Source organism: Anolis sagrei, chromosome 1 (genome assembly GCF_037176765.1).
Source record: "Anolis sagrei isolate rAnoSag1 chromosome 1, rAnoSag1.mat, whole genome shotgun sequence".
Lineage (NCBI taxonomy): Eukaryota > Metazoa > Chordata > Lepidosauria > Squamata > Dactyloidae > Anolis > Anolis sagrei.
In genome coordinates this window covers 26,688,894-26,709,891 of record NC_090021.1, presented here as the reverse complement: position 1 = coordinate 26,709,891, position 20,998 = coordinate 26,688,894, and the positions used below count along the sequence as shown (strand labels likewise).

Sequence of the window (20,998 nt, the reverse complement as noted above, 5' to 3'; positions counted from 1 at the left end):
ACAAGGGATATCTATTCCAGTCTCAGACCGTCATTCAGCCATGGAAAACCACTGTGTGATCTTAGGCAAATCACACATTCTCAACTCAGAGGAAGGTAATGGCAAACCCCACTGAACCGGTTTTGCCAAATAGCCCACAGTTGACCGTAGGGTCACTATAAATTGAAAATATCTTGAAGGTACACAACAACAGCAACACAATAAAGCTTCGATTGAGTTAATTGCACCAACTGAGTGTAATTTCCACAACTATGAATTGCAAACAGCCCATTCTGTGACAATTCAGTTACAGCTCAAATATATGCAAAATAAGCACAGTGACTTCAAAACAGCAGTAATTGGTAACACCACAGTCATGTCTCTCTGCAGACCTAAATGAGTGTAATCCAACTTGATAATGTGTTCTCTGATTTGGCTGTTTCATATTAAAATTTCCCTTTGTAAAACCTCTAGTGGAAAATGGCAATAACAAATTTGAGATACTGAAAACGATGGCTGAATGGCAACATTCAGTCCAAAATTTGAACTGAAAGAAACTGTGACAATGGACTATTTCTCAGGCATTCATTTTACCATCTGAACAGTTAATTCAGAATTCAAAAATTCAAAAAAGGTCTTCAGAGAAGGATAATTTTGAAGAATGCCTAAATACACCCCTAATTTTCTTCTCACACACTAGCAATATTCAGTAGTTAAGATTCATTACTGCTTTTGGGGGGCATACAAACAGTGGGATGGCTGAGAAGTTCCTTGTATATCACTTTATCTGGTCTTTTCTCATGAAGCCTTTGAGTAAATCAGTATCTGGTCTCCCGACACTATATTATAACCAATGCTCATGATTTTAAACTGGATAGAAAACAGAACATATTTCGATGCAATGGTAATACCTGTCAATCTGTTACATTACAAACTACAAGAAAGGAGATTCATTGTGAACATTAGAAAGAACTTCCTGACTGTGAGAGCTGTTCAGCAGTGGAACTCTCTGTCCTGGAGTGTGGTGGAGGTTCCTTCTTTGGAGGCTTTTAAACAGAGGCTGTCATCTGTCAGGGGTGATTTGAATGCAATTTTCCTTCTTCTTGGTGGGGGGTTGGACTGGATGGCCCATGTGGTCTCTTCTAACTCTATGATTATATGATTATTTTTGATACTCAATTTGCACTCATGACAGCTGGAATCGGTTCAAGTCCCCACTTTGCCACATCTTACCTGTATTGTCCTTAGAATTAAAATGATAAATTTGTATACAGAACACACAAATCCACAATATTTGGAGGCAGAATTGCAAACCGCAACTGTGGGATATTGAGATGAATATTGTGCTATCAGTGGTTCTCAACCTGTGGATCCCCAAGTGTTTTGGCCTACAATTCCCAGAAATCCCAGCCAGTTTACCACATGTCAGGATTCCTGGGAGTTGAAGGCCAAAACATCTGGGGACCGAAAGGTTGAGAACCACTGTGCTAGATGAAGGGTATGATGAATCTTGAAGAGGCCCAGTGTTCCCAATACCTGAATTTCCAACAGCATAAAGAATTAAGAATATCAAATTCTTACTGGAATCGTGTGATACATGGATGCCCTACATAAGCGTTGGGGTGAGGTGAGGCTTTCCCCTTGTTCAGACGACAAGGCACCAGTGATCTAATGGCATCAAGCACTGAAGCTTGGAATGCTCATCCTTACAGTTGTAAAGAAAGTCATAGGAATAAAAGTTTCATCGTGATACCCATCTCAGTAGTCATTGAAGCATGGAAATTAGAAATCCTGGTGACTTTCTCAGCCAAATGGAACAAGTCACTCAGATACTAGGCAAAATTTCATTTCCCAGAAGATGTTGCCCTTTTCTGATACATACAATCAGAAAAATATTGATTCCTTTTTTTAAAAAAGTGCGTACAATGTGTCTAAGTGGTCATAAGTTTGCATGAACTCCCATGGCACTGCATATGTGTGTGTTTTTTCAAGCTGCTATTACAAGTTGTAAATATAGCCTTTAGAAGTACACATATTAAACACTTTGAGTCGTGTCTGCTTTAAACTTTGCAGACAAATGTAGGCCAACAAAACACATCTTGAGAAGATTGTCCATCATCCTCGTCTGAATATTGTTATGGCACTTCCCAGACACTCCTGGTTTTTATGTTGTTTGAAAGTTCAGAGTTCACATGAGGACAGAGGGATCAATTCATTGGTGTTGAAGTCACCCTTTCGAACCACAGGATCTCAGCTTCAAGGCCTTTCTTAATGCTGTTTGCTATTATTATTATTTATTTGCTTCATTTGTATCCCGCCTTTCTCACCCCTGTAGGGGAAATCAAGGCGGCTTATAACTCTGACAAAATTCAGTGCTGTTTGAAACATAACCATAAAACATATCCCATCAACTAAACAATTAAAACAGTTCAGCAAATAAAATACATAGAATAATAACAGGTAAAAACATATAAAGTATATGATACCATTCATCCATAATCCCTGCTCATAATCCTTATTCAGACTGTGTCGAAATCCGTAATAGTTTATTACAGATCTGTTGCAGATCTGAAGAATGGATCTCTTTTTTTCTAGGGGTTGCCCCGTTAGGACTAAGTCAAAATGAACCTTGATGTAAATATTTGAGAACATCAACAAGCTTAAGGTTTATGTATTTGTGTAGTCCTTACCTTGGCAAGGGTACATTCCATTTGACTTCATTGGCTTCTTGTTGTTTGCCTTGAAGTTGTTTCTGACTATGGTAACCCTAAGGGAACCTATCACAGGGTTTTCTAGAGCTGAGGTTTTCATAGCCACATGGAGATTTCAACACTGGTTTATATAGTTGTGGTCCAGCATTTGAACCACTGTGCTGCACTGGTTCTCTGAAATAGCTGGCACATGCCCATTACATTACATTACATAGGTGGGAAATGCAGCCCACTGACCTGCTTTGTACTACTTGTTTGGTACAAAGCTATATGACATTCCCTTTTAATATTTAGAGGCATTTTTTGTCCTGAATTTCAGGTCAGAATATTTCTCCATCTAGATTGTGATGGTCTACTCTGACTTGAGCAAACCTAATTGTTTCATATTATTTAGCGCTGAGTCCTTTTAATCGGCTGTGGCTGGAACATTGGACATTATGCATGCAACACATGATTTCCTAGCACACACTGCTCTATCCTCCATAGAATTGTGCTTGTAGATATGCAGTAACATGGGGAACATTTTGTACATAAATCACTTTGTGCAGGTGGTGATCTTGAAGTCATTTCCATGATTGTCATTGTCATAATGACTGCTTTATCAACATGTCAAATTGAATACTGAAGCATGAATTCTCCAGACAAAGTATAGCTTGAGCCTTTCTCAACAGCATTTCTTTATCATCTGATTCACACTCAGTTATGGACTTTAGATTTTCCTACTTTTCATTGCTTGGAGTTCTGTAGTTTTTGTTATATATTACAGCTTTTGAGGGGGAAAGCTGCTGAAACAATTGAAGTGGCTGCTAGTTCACTTCTGTATGAAGGCCAACTCACCTAAGTCTTCCCTGGCACAACCACGTGAGGAGTTCACTATTGTGAGTTGACAACTGTTCCTTTAAACCCTAGCTACCATAGGGCAGTGGCTTGAAAGCTGGTGTCTAGATCAACCTTCTATGTTTTTGTAATAGATTAGATAATAATAGATTAGATTTTTTTTTTTGTGTACCGCAAGGTTGTATAGAACAGGCATGGGCAAACTTCGGCCCTCCAGATATTTTGACCGTCAACTCCCACAATCCCTAGGAATTATGGGAGTTGAAGTCCAAAACACCTGGAGGCTAAAGTTTGCCCATGCCTGGTGTAGAACATGTGACTCTCTAGGTCAGATGGAGTTCAATGGCATTTCCCCTCCCCCCTCTTTTTGGGCGGGGAGATACAAGTTACTCAGTTCTGCCTACATAGGCAGGTAGGAATCTGTAGCTTCAAGGGTCCATGCCACTGGTGGATTCTGGAAACTGTAATTCAAAATAAATTTGCTGAGCTCTGGTTTAAATACATTCAGAGGAGAGGAATAGTCATAGTCATAGAGTTGGAAGAGACCTCGTGGGCCATCCAGTCCAACGATTAATTATGAATATATCCTACCTCCGTGGGACTTACCCAAGATATCTTATTGCACATTGTGGAAAACAGACTTTTGGAAGTTGAGCAGCTTTTGTACTGATCCAGGAGGACTCCTTTTATGTTCTTACGAGCAAGGAGCTAACAGAAGCCTTGTTCCAGAAACCCATTAAACTCTTTTCTAACTATCTTTCTGGCTTTTAGTATTTTAGAAATCTTGACTGATTCATTTGGGATGGAAATAATAGAATCATAGAGTTAGAAGAGATCACAAGGGCCATCCAGTTCATGCAGGAATACACAATCAAAGCATCCCCTACATATGGTCATTTAGCCTCTGTTTAAAAACCTCTGAAGAAGGAAATTCCAACACACTCCCGAGTTGAACCGCTATCATCACCAAGAAGTTCTTCCTAATGTTCAAGTGGAATTTATTTTCCTGTAGTTTGAGGCCAATGCTCCATTTTCTGGTCTGTGGAATAGCAGAAAAAAGTTGTCTGCCTCCTCTATATGACATCCTTTCAGATGTTTAAACATTGCTATTGTGTCCCTCTTAACCTTCTCTTCTCCATAACACACACTCAGCTCCTCAAGCTGTCCGTCAGAGAGATTCAGGGTTTCCGGATCTTTGGTCATTTTTATTGCCCTTCTCTGGACACATTCAATATCCTTCTGGTATTATGGTACCCAGAACTGGGCACAATGTTCCAGGTGAGGTGAGGTTTAACCAAAGCAGAATAGAGTGGTCGTATTACTTCCCTAGACACACAACCATCCTCTTGATGCAGCCCAGAATCACATTGTCTTTTTCAGCTGCTGCATCACATTGTTGACTCATGTTCAGCTTATGGTCTATTAAGACTCCCACAGCCCTTTCACATGTACTGTTGTCAAGCCAGCACCTATCCTATACTTCTGTGTTTCATTTTTTCTGCTTAAGTGTAGTATCTTACATTTCTCATTTTAAAAAAGAAAAGCCAAATCATGCTAAAATTACAGCAGCTACTTGATATCACGTTTTGTGCTGTATTTTCACTTCATTCTGAATACTGCATACATACCCGGGGGAATCAAACCAAGCTTCAAACAAGTTCATGTCCACATGAAACAGTTCCACCACAATAAATATATTATCAGGAATTCAGATTGGGTCTCAATCCAAGAAAATATCATAAAAATCCAGCTGCATTTATAGTAGCAAGCACATTGGCAGAAAAATTCAACATCAGTTTTCTACTTCAGAAAAGGGAGTGGGACTTCTTTGAGCCACGAAAAATATTTGGAGAACTTGAATAAAATATGTTGAAGACAAAGTGTTGCAGAGGAGAAGCCGATGCTGTGCAATGAAACAGCCCAGACATGAAGTCATGTTAAAAGCATACACATGTATGCTTTTGGCTGGGAAAGGGGAACAGTCCCCTGGCAGAGCAGCTTTAGAAACCGGAAGAGAGAGGGGAGGGGTGAACGGTCTTGAACATGAGAATGGGAACAGCTTGAAATGTTTCTTATTCTTGATGGGCTGCTGGACCGCAAGAGAGAGAAGCTTTGAACAAATAGAGCTTTGTTAGACAAGGGTGATAAGGTGACCCTGTAGGTTGCTTTATCTCGCGCTGTAACACATGTGAGGGAAATAAATACGGAAGGGCTGAGATTCTGAGTGATAGAGTCAGTGTGAGGGTTTTGCATGCAAAACTCTGCTGTCATTACTTCTGAACTAACCTGTTGCACTTATAGATCCTGTTCCCAGACATTTTAAACAATTACTCGTACTTTCAAATAATTATCGCAACAAAACATCAGTGAATCAGTAGAGCTGATGCAATTTTCTGAATCAGCACCCCAAATAACCAAACCGAATCTAAAGCTGACCAAAAACTGATTCATAACCCTTTTGGTACTAATGTTTGAGAGTGGTTTCTGGTCAAAGTAGTCCCTGTTCAAGTGGTCCATGGTCAATTGGTCCCTGGTCAAAAAAAGGTTGGGAACCACTGATTTAGTGGGACTGGGAGTTGGAATGAGCGGGTGGATGCATGCAAAACATTTGGGGACTAGTGGGTGGGTGTGGTTTTCTTTTAGGGTGACCCTGAACTTTGAGTCACCCTTTAGCCTTTACTAAAGCCTTTAGCTTCTGCTCTTATCTCTCCTCCCTCCTCTCTTTCAGAAAGTACTTTTAAAAGATTATTGTTATTAATAATTATAAGAGAAGTTACGGGGGGGGGGGGGTGTCCAGTGTGGGATACTTTTTTGGGAATTTTTAAAGGAATTTTTATTTCTAGAAAGAAAATAAATTCCTAAAAATCAGAGGATCACCCAAACATTATGAAATTTAGTGGGCCAACAGTTGTCTTCCAAGTGTCATCATTTTCATCCCAATAGCCCTAAAAATGATGGGAAGGGGACCCCAGGGAGCTCCCCCCCCCCAAGGTTGCTATGGAAGGTAATTCCAGAGACCAGAAATAGTCTCTGAGAAGACTCCCTCATTCATGTTCACAAGATAGACTTTTAATGGAAGAATCAAAAGAGAGCCTTCCCTTCCTGGCAGAGAAATCTGAGGTGGATGAATGCCTGCATATTAGGATGGCTCGTGAGCTCTGGTGGTGATCAAGCATCACCTACAGCATTCCAATGTTTTTTTTTCTGGTGTATAGATCAGTTCTTGAACTTAAAATATCATGGCTTTTATTTCAGGAGGTTATGTGTAGAGAGAACATGGGGACAGACAGTGAGGGTTGCCAGAACTGAAACTGAAGATGGCTCTGGTTGTGTAGAAGAGGGAATCCTAACAAGAGAGGACCTTCCTTTCCAGACCTCTAATAGGGGACTTAGAATTATAGAATCCTGGAGTTGGAAGAGACCTCGTGGGCCATCCAGTCCAACCCCCTGCCAAGAAGCAGGAAAATCACAGTCAAAAGTATCCCCAACAAATGGCCATCCGGCCTCTGGTTAAAAGCCTGCAAAGAAGGAGCCTCCATCACACTCTGGGGCAGAGAGTTTCACTGCTGAACAGCTCTCACAGTTAGGAGGTTCTTCCTAATGTTCAGATGGAATCTCCTTTCCAATAGTTTGAAGCCATTGCTCAATTGCATCCTAGTCTCCAGGGCAGCAGAAAACAAGCTTGCTCCCTCCTCCCTATGACTTCCCCTCACATATTTATACATGGCCATCATGTCTCCTTTCAGCCTTCTCTTCTGCAGCAAGGGATACCTTCCAGTGCTATAAGACATACATACACTTTCTGGTTCTCTCTATGAATTGGTCTGGAAAAAATCAGACCAATTCATGGAGAACATGTTGTTATTTATTTATTTTATATATTATTGTTTACCATTTAATATATTAAATGTCCAAGTAGTTCACATTAGAATGCAATAATAATAGTCTAATAACAACATAAACTGTTCAAAGATAATTTAGAAGGTAAAGTTTTGGTCATGGTGTTTCTGGACATCTAAGGACAGTGGCATTGTATCTTTTGGGTGTCATCTGTTGGGAGTAAGTTACACAGGAAAAGTTCTTTCCCAGCTTGTAAGCATCTAACTAGCCCTTGACAGAAATCAGATACAAGACTCAGTGGTCTGATTCAGCCGTGATTCATATCACCACTTAGGTCACTTTCTCAAGGATGCTCACAGTGTATTAAACCAGCCTTACACTGCAAATCATAATCTACAACATATATCCACAAATATACTGTACAAAAATGTAGGAGAATCAAACACTATATCAAATGAAAAAATATAATTAAGAGATGTTCAAAAAAAACTGATGGAGAGGATATGGAGGTACAGAATTGGTCCAACATATGCGGTCATGATGTCCCAAAGTGAAAAGCTTTTGGAAGAACACAATGGAGTGGTTGAGTTGAAAGTCTAATCAAACTATCATACTGAGAGATACATTATTACCTTTCTCTGTATTTGACAGGCACGGTGAAAAAGCTTTAATATAAATGAATCTCTGTATTAGCAGAAGACACCCAGATGGGAACTGCAAAGTTTTTGAAAACCTTGCAGGGTCTCTCATTAAGGGGTCATCTTTACAGAGTTTGATGTACTGCCTTGCCAGAAAAATTAACTTACAATTTACAGCTGGCTAGGGAGGAGATAAAGGACGGTGGCTTTGAGAAATCTGGTCATAGTTTCTCTTCTTAGCAATGGATTTAGCTTCAACACATGGAGCACCAGTAAAGCAGCTGGAGTTTTGAAATAGTACCTTTCCACACAGCGATTTATAAATGGGAAAAAGGCCCATAAGCGTGTCTTGAGATGTGAATATTCTACAAGAAAGATGTGTAAAACTGTGTTAGTTTATTGAATTAATGCAGGTAATTGTGTGTGTATTTGGAAGAGTGCATCTACTCTGCAGAGTTAATAGCACTTTGATACCATTTTGAGACTGAAGGCTCTGTGCTGGGGAATCCTGGGATTTGTAGTATTGTAAGGTCCCCTATGTGATTCTCCTGCAAGATAGTCCACTCTGCAAGGCAACCTCTTCCTCCCTAATAAGTTGTAGTGTGGATATATAGGCCTCAAAGTGCTGGACCTTCACCTCCAAGAGAGCCACTAACTAGCTGTCATGTTTGAGTTCAAAAGAGTGTACTACAACACCCCAGCAAAAAGAATTCCCCACCAAAGAAACAGATATTCTTTTGAGTGGAACCTTAGCATATTAAAGTAGTATCAAACTGCTATATCTGTGTAGCATAGATTTATTCTCACATGGCAAGATCCATTGGTGGTGGTGGTGCTGAAATTGTGCCATTTTGAAGCAAGATGAAAATATAAGAACTGGATGAAATTGGGAATCTTTCTGTTTTGCAGTAGCATAAGCATAACCGATACTCAAAACGCACAGAAGCGTTGTCTGCTCTGTATAAAAACCCAAAGATGACTGGATTTCCATATCCAGGGTGAGATATAGGCAATAGGAGGACCTGTCTATCTGGAAGGAAAACGAGCAGAGACAGTTCTAGAAGGATAAAATTGTGAGGTCGCTATAAGTCAATAGACAACTTACACATATATGCATTATCCCTTGAGGTTATAGGCAAAGACTCTCATAGTTTAAATGTTCTCACCACCACCTTACAGGTAAAAAGCTAGGATATTTTTAAAGCAGGGGAAGAAAGATGAATCTCTCCCTAACATGCTGTTTTGCTATAAATATGGCACTCTTTCACAAAGAAGCCATTCAAACTCCTGTCTGCCTTTTGAAGTGGTTCAATCAAGATAAAATATTTCCTCTTGATGCTGCTGCAAGATGTGTTGGGCCACTCTTAAGATGTGTTGAGTGTATTAGACTGAGAGGAAACTTGCATACTCTAAGGTGTTATAATGTGTTTGGTATGCCTTGATTTGTACTGCAATTGTTGTTGTGTTCCTTCATATCATTTTCTACTAATGGCAAGTTTTGTTAGCAAGATTTGTTCAGAGGACATTTGCCTTCTGAGATTGAGAGAGTTTAGTTTGCCCAAGGTCACCTGCCATCTGTTAATGTGAGGCATGCTAGTCTGTTTTGATTATTAGTTCTTTTTTCTTAAATTACCTATTCTTCAATACTGTTTTAGGAATCGGTAATCCTGATCTATCCTAACAATTAATCTCTATCTGGGATAGTACTGTAGTATCCTTATCGTTGTAAATCACTATCAGACCCAGTTGTTGGATGTGTTATTTCTTTAGGGTTTTTTGCTACAATGATTTATCTTAACTATATAATAAAAACATTCCATGCATGGGTAGATGTGGAAGGGATTTTTTTGACAATTCCCCTATCTTGAACAAAATCAGTAATAGCATTTTAAAGCAATAGATGGAGAGTGGGTTACCTGACCATTCTCTGTTCTTGAAAGCTAGAGCTATGCATTTTACAGAGCCTTTCTAGAACTTCCTAAACTACCCTGCTGATGCCCATGTGAAAGAACACTTTCCAATCACCAATAAAGTGTATTTTACATGATACAATTGTGTCACATTGATACCACTTTACCTTCCATGGCTCCACACTATGTAATCCTGGGATGGATGATTATATGAAGTATTTACCATTATCTGTCATAAAGTGTATATATAGTGATTTGAACATCAAGTTTCAATTTTGAAGATGTGGGATTGATTTCTCACTTGGCCATGGAAACGTAATAGATCACACACTCCCAGACCCAGAAAACTTTGATAGGTTCACCTTATGGTCACTATGAGTTGTTGAAGGCTCACAACAATAGAAGAAGAGATTCCAGTGGCCACCTTGGCTTGCAAGGTGGAGCTATCCTAGGGCATCTAGCTATCATGTGAACTGGCCTATTGCGTCCAGGGCCATTGTTATCACAGAGTGCATAGGTGAACAATGGGAATGCTTGTGTAAGGACTCGGAGGTATCAAATGCTTCCTTTGGAAAGTTAGGAAAGCACATAACTCTTTGCACACCCAAGACTTGAAGAAGCACAAAATCATTGTTGGATCTAGGTCAATAAACCATTGAAGGCAGTTTGGAGACCAGTTGATATTCATGGTGTGTTCTTTCTTGTAAAATGTGTGTGTGCCATAGGAAACAATTCCTCTTTAAATCATACTCAGCTCTCTTAATAACAATTGTTATATCTTCAGCTTCACCACCCTAAAACTGCGCCTTAGAAACAAAACTTTATTTGTAGTTGGGAGGTTTCTTTTTGATTTTCGTGTGCTCTCCACCCAAGAAAGATAATGCATTCTTGCATATAATTAGTAAGATAGAAAAAGCTAGGCACACAGACATACAAATTACTGTGTCTGATGTGGCTGGTTTGTCACAGGTCAAATGTTAACTGTCTCTCATACACCACAATTTTATTTTTAGTTAATGACTAGAAGCCACTATGAACTAATTTGATTATTTTTTAAAATCTGTTAATGGCCGTCATAGCATCCTGCAGCAGTAAAGTTAATTGGCTAATTGTCTTCTGTGACTTTTTGCTTGTCTGAAACCTACCCCAATTCACATCTAGTTCACTGGATGATCTCAAAAGCATTGTTCTTTGGGAGAAAATGAACAGTTTTTTCCCCACTGACTTGTGATTATATATTTTTCCTCCTTGGCTGCCTTAAAGATTTGACTTTAAAGTCCCCAGTACTTAGTGTTTCCTATATATAAGAACTTGACCTTCATGCATTTTAATTGCATAATTATTTACTTTGGTAACTGCTTTTCCTTTGTTAGGCAAGGCTACCAGAACCCTTGTGGTGCATTGGGGAATCTTGGCTTATATCTGGGATAAAATCAGAACAACACATCATCGAAAGCAGGGGCTTAGCATGTCCCCCTGTCTTGCTAATTAATGCTCGGTAAAGCAAAACACATGGCATGATGTCACTGCCTTGTAAAATTCTATATCCTGGCACTATTTCATTGGCTGCCATTTGCTGAGGGACAAAACTCTCAAGAGAGTGGAAATAAATGAACAGTTCTCGCAATGAAAACATGCAAGCAATGGAAACCACAGTATTGGGTGGGACCAGTGATTTTTAACCTATTCATGAATAATCTGGAGTTGAGGTAAGCAATGAGGTGGCCAGATGTGCTCATAGCACTAAACTATATAGAATGATTTCAACGAGAATAGAAACCAAATAGCTCCAAAAGAACCTTTTCAAACTAAGAGAATGAACATTAAAATGGGAAGTCTTTGCTATTGTAAACAAATGTAAAGTGATACCAGTGAGTACAAGAAATCCTGAATATGTGCATGTTGCGTATTCTTTACTGGCCAGATACATACACTGGTCCACTTTGAGTATACCAGATGGACAAAATGACTCCTTTTTCTGTCCATTAATTTTCCATGAATGTTTTTCAAATTATTTTACATATTCCAGTACATATAGCCATAGATGTGCATTATGAAGATACAAAATGAAGTGTGTAATTTATGGCCTTTTGTAAGGTAAAAGGTGTATTGAAGCCTTATGCCCTTCTTGCTTTCTGCAATAAGGACGGTAGAGTGAATTTAAACACAGTTTAAATGACATATATAATCCAGGTACAAAAATCGTGTTACGTAATATAATGGAACACGCTGGACTACTTGAGTGTTCGTCACCTTCAACAGAGAATGGGGGAGAAACATTTGGGAGCATAGGTGAAATATTGGTGCATTCATTACCCCAAATCACCGAAATGTATAGTGAATCAAAGTTACAGTGTTGGAAACACTAGCTACTAATGCAAAATTACATGAGTATCTTTCATTTTGTGTCCTTAGGAAGACTATGATCGCCTGAGGCCCTTGTCATACCCCATGACTGATGTCTTCCTCATTTGCTTCTCTGTGGTCAATCCGGCTTCTTTTCAGAATGTGAAGGAGGAATGGGTACCAGAACTAAAGGAATATGCACCAAATGTACCATACTTGTTAGTTGGAACCCAGGTAAGTCTTGTGTTATATGTTCTAAGGCAGTGGTTCTTAAACCGTGGGCCACAGACCACCAGTGGGCCGCATGGACAAAAATCTGGTCCACGAGCCTCCTTCTTCTTTATTTATTTTATTTATTTATTTTATTTCCACTCTTTTCATGCCACCTGCCACTCCTTCTTTGTCGCTGACCATGACATATGTTTTGTATCAGAAACTAGAGTTGATGTGTTCTATCCAATGCAATTTTTTGAATCAGCATCCCAAACCAAATCTAAAGTTGACCAAAAATTGTTTCATAACCCTTTGAACTAATGTTGGAAAGTGGTCCCTGGTCAAAGTGGTTTCTGGTCAGGTATTCCCTGGTCAAGTGGTCCTTGGACAAATTGGTCCTTGGTCAAGTGGTCCCTGGTCAGAAAAAGATTGGGAACCACTGTTCTAAAGGGCTAAAGGGGGAAAAAATGAAGAAAAAGCATTCTTCCCTATAACTAAGCTAAAAACAAACCATCCATTTTATTAAAAAGCTTTATAGGTCTCTGTGACACAGGACATTAACTTCCTAAAGTTGCTGCTAGAAAGTCTCCTAATTTTTTTTAACAAACTCTGCCCATTAAAGCACCCTCTTGTTTTTCCTCTCCCTTTTCCAAAGTCACTTTTTCCAATGAATTTTAGCTTAACTACTTAGCTATCACTCAATACTGAAATGAAGCCAAAGTACCAAAATTTGGAAAAGTTGTTTTTAAAAGACTACAGTAATCAGAACTCCCAGCCCTTGTGGTCAGTAGTAATGCTAGGCTGGAAATTCTGGGAGTTGTAGTCCAAAAGTCAGCTTTTTCAAACTCTGCAATGTATGTATACTATAATGGCATTTGGTCAAATTAATGCCTTTTTTCCTTATTCTCTTTTTTCCACCTTTTATTAATTCCCTCATTTGTGAAAAATGTGCATTGCAAACTGATGGAGGCAGGACTTCAGGGATTAATATAAACTGCAGTGGACACTCCCATCTTCCTCAGATGAAAGTAGGTTTGACGTGGGGAAAGAGATACCCAGTGTCACACAGGACACCGTGGCTCCAATCCAAAATACTCTCAGTGTAGTGAAAATAACTACATGCAGACCAAGCTATGATGAGCCATATAACTTTCCCTTCAGCTTGACCGATAAGCCCCTGACGTCACCCTGCTTGGCCATTCCATGCTTTACACTAAGCAGGCCGGCCCAAGAAGCATCTGGTTGCACCTCCATAGCTAGAAGAAAAATGATCACAGCAGAACTCAGACCACTGGAGGACCTTGGTGGATGTCAATGCTATTGTCATCATTTCACATCAGGCTATGAGGATATAACCAGATGCTTCTCTGTGCATGCCTGCTTGCCATGAAGCACAGAATGGATGTGTGTGGCAGATTTAGGGGCTTTGATTGCAGCAGAGGAAGGAAGAGAATATCAACCCCCGCAGTGCCTGAAAAAAAGACATCCACACATGTAAGGGAGATTTACATGTGCAAAGTCTGTTGCAGAATTTTGACCTCTGTGTAATACTTCATCCAGCTTGGTGTTCCCATATATACTGGATTATTTATTTATTATTTATTTATTTATTTTGTGCATTTATTGACCGCCCCTCTCAGCCCAAGGGCGACTCGGGGCGGTGAACAGCAACAAAAAGACAGTGTACAATAAATCACGACAATACAAACCAGACAATACAAACATAACATATACTTATACTAAAAATCCGCTTCGTCAAGTCCTGGGGTCATAGCCAAAATTCATAGTCCTAGTTCATTCCAGTGTCGTTTCAAGATACACTCAGTTGAAGGCCTGCTCGAAGAGCCAAGTTTTCAGGCCCCTACGAAAGGCCATCAAGGAGGGCGCCTGTCTAACTTCAGCAGGGAGGGTGTTCCACAGCCAGGGGGCCACCACCGAGAAGGCCCGCTCTCTCGTCCCCGCCAGACGTGCCTGTGAGGCAGGCGGGACCGAGAGAAGAGCCTCCCCGGATGATCTCAAGGCCCTCGTGGGCTCATAGGCCGAGATGCGGTCTGCAAGGTATTTTGGGCCGGAACCGTTTAGGGCTTTGTAGGATAACACCAGCACCTTAAATTGGGCCCGGTAGCGAATCGGCAGCCAGTGGAGCTGGGACAGCAGGGGCGTTGTATGCTCTCTGCGTCCTGCTCCCGTTAGCAACATGGCTGCCGCGCATTGGACTAGTTGAAGCTTCCGGGCCGTCTTCAAGGGCAGCCCCACGTAGAGAGCGTTGCAGTAGTCGAGGCGGGATGTGACCAAAGCGTGTACCACCGTGGCCAAGTCAGACTTCCCAAGATACGGGCGCAGCTGGCGCACGAACCTAAGCTGTGCAAATGCTCCCCTGGTCACCGCTGAAACCTGAGGCTCCAGGCTCAGCGATGAGTCCAATGAGTCCATTATAACCCCTATCATCACCACACAGAATGGATATGATGGCTGGTGATGATTAAACTGGTCCACTATACTTAGGGCAGTGTTTCTCAACCTGGGGATCGGGACCCCTGGGGGGTCATGAGGGGGGTGTCAGAGGGGTCACCAAAGACCATCAGAAAACACAGTACTTTGCAATACACTAGTTTCTGCTTCTAATTTGGCCCAATTCTATTGTTGGTGGGGTTCAGAATGCTTTTTGATTGTAGGTGAGCTATTAATACCAGCAACTACAACTTCCCAAACTCTACCAGTGTTCACATTTGGGCACATTGAGTATTTGTGCCAAGGTTGGTCCAGATCCATCATTGTTTGAGTCCGCAGTGCTCTCTGGATGTAGGTGAACTACAACTCCAAAACTCAAGGTCAATGCTCACCAAACCCTCCCAATATTTTCTGTTGGTCATGGGAATTCTGTGTGCCAAATTTAATTCAGTTCCATCATTGGTGGAGTTCAGAATGTTCTTTGATTGTAGGTGAACTATAAATCCCAGCAACTACAACACCCAAATGACAAAATCAATCCCCTGCCCAACCCCACCAGTATTCAAAATTGGGTATTTGTGCCAAATTTGGTCCAATGAAAGACAATGCATCCTGGATATCAGATATTTTACATGACAGTTGTAGTAAAATTACAGTTATGAAGTAGCAACAAAAATAACTGTATGACTGGGGATCACCACAACATGAGGTATTAAGGAGTTGCATTATCAGGAATGTTGAGAAACACTGACTTCGGGGATTTGGATATAGGCTACGCTGTTATTGACTGCATCAAATGTTTTTACTATTGTGAGACATGCATGCTTTTATTTCCTATTTTAAAAAGATAGTTACGAAACTCAGATGGTCGGAGAGAATATTTTCAAAGGATGAATTTGCCAGTTCTTGGTATGTGGGAATGTTTGCAAGGGGGTAAATAACTGGTGGAGAAAAGAGACGCTTGTCTTACTTTCCACCTACCTATTCCCCAGGACTTACTTATTCCCCAAGTCTTCTCAAACCCAAGATTGAAGCAACAAAGAAAGTGTTGCAAAACATTGAAAACAAGTATTAAAATACTTTAGACATCTCCCAACTTGTCTTCATTACAAATGTATAGTGTGTAAGTAGAGATGAGACCTAGACTTTTAGCTGTTCCATTGTGCTCTCAGAAAATGTCATGAGATTATGGGCCCCAGTTGCCTTGCAACTACTAGGATAAGGATAAAGAATATAGGATCTTCAAGGTGTTTAGTGCCCATCATCCCCTTCCATTTGTCTTTTCTGACTGGAGATGGTGAGATTTGCACACCAATAACATGTGGAGAGTCACACATTCTCCTGCTATGCATTTTCACTACCTGATACAAGTAGCAAATTATGTATTTGATCAAACTTGAGTGAATTAGATGTTCCATTAACTTCCATCACTTTAAAAGATAAGTAGTGATGAAATGCAACTACTTCAGGTTGAATCCAACCTCTGTTGGGTTTTTTTTTTTAAGTAAACGCAGGAAAGTATACACTTTGTCAATTTCTTTAACAGATTGATCTTCGTGATGATCCCAAAACTTTAGCAAGATTGAACGATATGAAGGAAAAGCCAATATGTATGGAGCAGGGACAGAAGCTAGCAAAAGAGGTAAGTTGGAACAAACAACCCTGGTGGCACAGTAGGTTAAACCCTTGTGCCGGCAGGACTGCTGACCAAAAGGTTGGTAGTTCAAATCTGGGGAGCAGAGTGAGCTCCCGTCTGTCAGCTCCAGCTTCTTATGTGAGGACATGAAGCCTCCCACAGGACAGTAAAACATCCGAGCATCCCCGGGGCAGCGTCCTTGCAGACAGCCAATTTTCTCACACCAGAAATGACTTGCTGTTTCTCAAGTCCTGACACGGTTAAAAAAAACCATTATTCTGTATTATATTTTTCCCATCCCTTCCCCCTTTCAGGCCCTCAAAAATACACACACCATTGTATGTTTTATTTATTTTTATTTAAAACTGTTAAACTGTAACTTTCCCTGCAAAAGGTAATTTAACATTAACACAAAAACAAACCTATAAAAGTACAGTAAGGCTATACAATAATAACATCAGCAGACATGAAGACAATAGCTGCCACAAACTACAAGGGCCTTATTCATTAGTACTGTTGGTGAGTTTCCACTGGGAGGAAATTCTGCCATCTAAATGATCACGTCAATATAATACAGTCAGCCCTTCACTTTCATGGGGATTTGGGGTGCTGATCCTCTGAGAAAATGGAAAAACATAAATAAAAAATAACTATTTTTACCTGAGAAAGCACCTTTCTAGGCTACAGTTACCCACACTAGTGCTACATAAAAGAATTGACTCGAATTAATGTGCATGGGATTTGAGGTCTCCTTTGTTACTTTGAGATGGTACAATAGAAACTACTTCTCTATATGAAAGCTTGAACAGTTGCATCATACATTCTGCTTCAAGCATTAACAGGCTTCGGTTTTCTAAGATGTACTTTGGTTGTTTTACTAGAACCCCAAGATTTACCATCTCGAGCTTAGAAATATGACAGGCAGAAAATCAGTTCATTTGAAGGAGAGTTCTAGACAAATCGATATTAGCACAATGAAGCCTGAACTTTTCCTAGAAGTCAAGATAACTAAACAAAGGCTGTCAAACTATGGACATATAAAAAAACACACGACTCATTAGAAAAGAAAATAATGCCTGAGAAAGTAGAAAGCGATAGGAAAAGAGGAAGACAAGATTACTGGTGGATAGGTTCAATCAAGGAAGCTATAATAAATAAAATAAAACTTTATTTATACCCCACCTCCATCTCCCCAAGGGGACTCGGGGCGGCTTAAATGAGGCCATGCCCATCAATACACTAAACACAATATAACACAAAAGCACAACAGCTATGGCCCTGAATGTGCAAGACCTGAGATGGGCTGTTGATAACAGGGTGACTTGCAGGTCTCTTATTTGTACGGTTGCCATAAGGTGGAGGTTGACTTGATAGCAATCAACAGCAACAAACAAAACTGAAGAAAGCTCACATTCTCCGAATGGATAAGATTAAGGACCAATCAACTTACTTTCAGGTTATTCTCCCATACTAGCTGACGTGGCACCAAAGTCTATTTCTGATTAGTCCCCCCCATCCCACCTAAGTTTCTTCATTTCAGGACTACAGTTAGTTATAAAATCATTAACTCTTGATGAGCTACTTCCAGCTCACCCAGAGATTCCAGTCTATCAGTTACTTAGATCAAGTGCCCTTCATCAGTTGAGTGATAGGTTCATTCATCAAATCCAGGGAGCAGGGTGAGCTCCTGTCAGGTCCAGCTTCTCATGTAGGGACATGAGAGAAGCCTCCATCAGGATGGTAAAACATCCGGGCATCCCTAGGCAACATCCTTGCAGACGGCCAATTCTCTCACACCAGAAGCAACTTGCAGTTTCTCAAGTCGCTACTGACACACACACAAATTATTTTCATTTGCTAAGTTATACACATTTTTAAAGAAATTCCTCCTGGTTGTCCATCTTCTCATGACAAGGAAGCTTCCCTGCTATATGCAGTCCTGCCAGTCAATTTGAGGAAAAAGTGATTGAATAAATGGGGAGTAACTATACATTATATGCTAGTTTTAGGGAGTGTGATTTTGTATCAGAAACTGTGGTTTTGGTTTATTGATTAAACTTGAATGTGCTCATTTCTTTCCACTGAATGCTGAAAACTAGGGAGTGGGTGTCTCTTTCGATACACAATAAAATGCCTTGTTTGGTGAAAACATCCATTTGTTCCTATATGAGAAACAAGGAAAGAACAAGGCCACTCATTACTTCCATTTACAACATCTAAGCCAGCATTGGATGTCACTGGTGTAAGGAGTAAAGATTTCTTGTTACTTCCAGAAGTCACATTTAAAAGGCATTTTTAGAGATATTTTGACAGGTATTTCCTAACTTTCATGCCATTCTTCTTCCATCAGTCCTAAAGCTTTGCCTCTCAAGCACGGTTGGTGGGGACGAGAGAGAGGGCCTTCTCAGTGGTGGCCCCCCGTCTCTGGAATGCCCTTCCAAGGGAAATAAGACAGGCCCCATCCCTCCCCTCCTTTCGTAAACAACAGAAAAGCATTGAGCAGTGTAAATAATATGTTAATTTTCCAATAGGGCAGAATCTCCTTTTCAAACACTGTAATGAGTAATGAGAATGAATTGCTTTCATAAAGTAGTTTCCCATTTCTATTTTGATGCAGAATCTTGCTTCAGTCAACAGTCTTTTGTCTCCCACAAATGTATGCTTCCTCCCAATAAACATTTATTCCTGTCTCCTTTAAGAGCAGTCGATTTACACATCTGTGTCTGAAGATGAGACACAGTTCATGAGTTCATGATGGCGCAGGGGCCAACCGAGCAGTGCTGTATACAGCTGGTTTCTGACATAAGCATTTGAAACTCTTTCTTTAGTCAAAGTACACTGGCAAGTGCTTCCAAGCATGACGCAGCTGCCCAAAGAACAATGTGACATCTGCATTTGATACTGGACAGAGTGCATTCTCAAGTCTAGAAATGTCAAATGAGGAAGTGTCATTTCATCAGTGGAGAAGTTCTTCGCAGAAAATTAGACTGCTCTCTTACACAAATGCATCTGGGAATTGGTGGCGATATTTGAAGATGTATTCATATTAAGCCCAATAGCATCTTAGGGCAGTATCTAGTGCTAGATTTCAACTCGGAAAGAAACAAATTCTAATGAGCATTATCTTCCTGTCTCCACTGCAGTCCCCTGAAAGCTGCAGAGGGGAAGGCACTGGGGTTAGACGCTCATGAAAAAAAATTATTGTGTCAGAGCGAATTGAGAATATACTGCAAATAGCTTCTGGTGTGAGAGTATTGGCCATCTGCAAGGACGTTGCCCAGGGGATGCCTACATGTGTTACCATCCTGTGGGAATCTTCTTTCATGTCCATGCATGGGAAGCTGGGGCTGACAGGAGCTCACCCCATCTCGTGGATTCGAACCGCCGACCCTCAGGACTTCAGGTCAGCAGTTCAAGCAGCACAAGGGTTTAACCCAGGCATCCCAAAAGTGCGGCCCTCCAGCTATTTGGGCCTCCAACTCCCAGAAGCCCTAACGAGCTTGTCCAATTGTCAGGAATTCTGGGAGATGAAGGCCCAAACAGCTGGAGGGCTGCAGTTTGAGGATGCTATGGGTTCATTGCACCACCCCATGAAAATGAAACACCATAAATAAATATATTATTTTTTTTGTTTTTACCTGAGAAAACACCTCTCTATAAATTTCTAGGACTTTGAGCATGATTCCAGTATTGATATAATAATAATAATAATAAAACTTTATTTATATACCGCTCCATCTCCCCGAGGGGATTCAGAGCGATTCCCAGGTAACATCACAAAACATACAAAGTATAAACCAACATAACCATAAGATTAACAAAACAAAATAGAAGCATAAAATTGTCACCATAACACACATACATTAAAAGTAATCCTGCCTGTTCAAGGCAATTTAAAAATTTAAAAGGCCGGGCCAAGATTTGTGCAAGCCCAAAAATTCTAGGGGGCCCGGGAATTAAGTGCAATGCTACAGCAGGCAACAACAATATTAGGTACGAGTCTGTGGCTGTTCATTCCGGGGTCGATTAGAGGAAAGAATCTGGGTAATTGGTAGGAAGAATAAAGCCGTATTCTACAATGTGTAATGTTGAGTTAGAACTGGTCATTTTCAAAGGCTTGTTGAAACCACCAGGTCTTCAAGCTCTTATGAAAGGAGGGGAGGGATGGGGCCTGTCTTATTTCCCTTGGAAAGGCGTTCCAGAAACAGGGGGCCACCCTGAGAAGGCCCTCTCTCTCGTCCCCACCAACCATGCTTGAGACAGTAGTGGGACCGAGAGGAGGGCCTCCCCGGAAGATCTTAGAGCTCGTGCCGGCTCATAGAAGGAGATGCAATCACGGAGATAGGCGGTTATTGATGCCTGCTGGAAGCTGATCACAGACTCTTACAAAAAGATGTAGACATTTCTAAAGAGGCATTCTCTCTAGAAATCCCCTTG

The 20,998-nt window shown here is 40.6% G+C and overlaps 1 protein-coding gene across 2 annotated transcripts in view; it reads left to right on the top strand.

Moving 5' to 3' along the window:
* RHOQ (ras homolog family member Q) overlaps nucleotides 1–20,998 on the top strand; it is a 41,997-nt gene that overhangs the window by 14,767 nt on the left and 6,232 nt on the right. For both annotated transcript variants that reach the window (XM_060754409.2, XM_060754410.2), the window contains exons 3-4: nucleotides 12,331–12,495; nucleotides 16,472–16,567. In XM_060754409.2, the coding sequence (XP_060610392.2) occupies nucleotides 12,331–12,495; nucleotides 16,472–16,567 (261 nt within the window). The remainder of the gene's footprint in view (nucleotides 1–12,330; nucleotides 12,496–16,471; nucleotides 16,568–20,998) is intronic.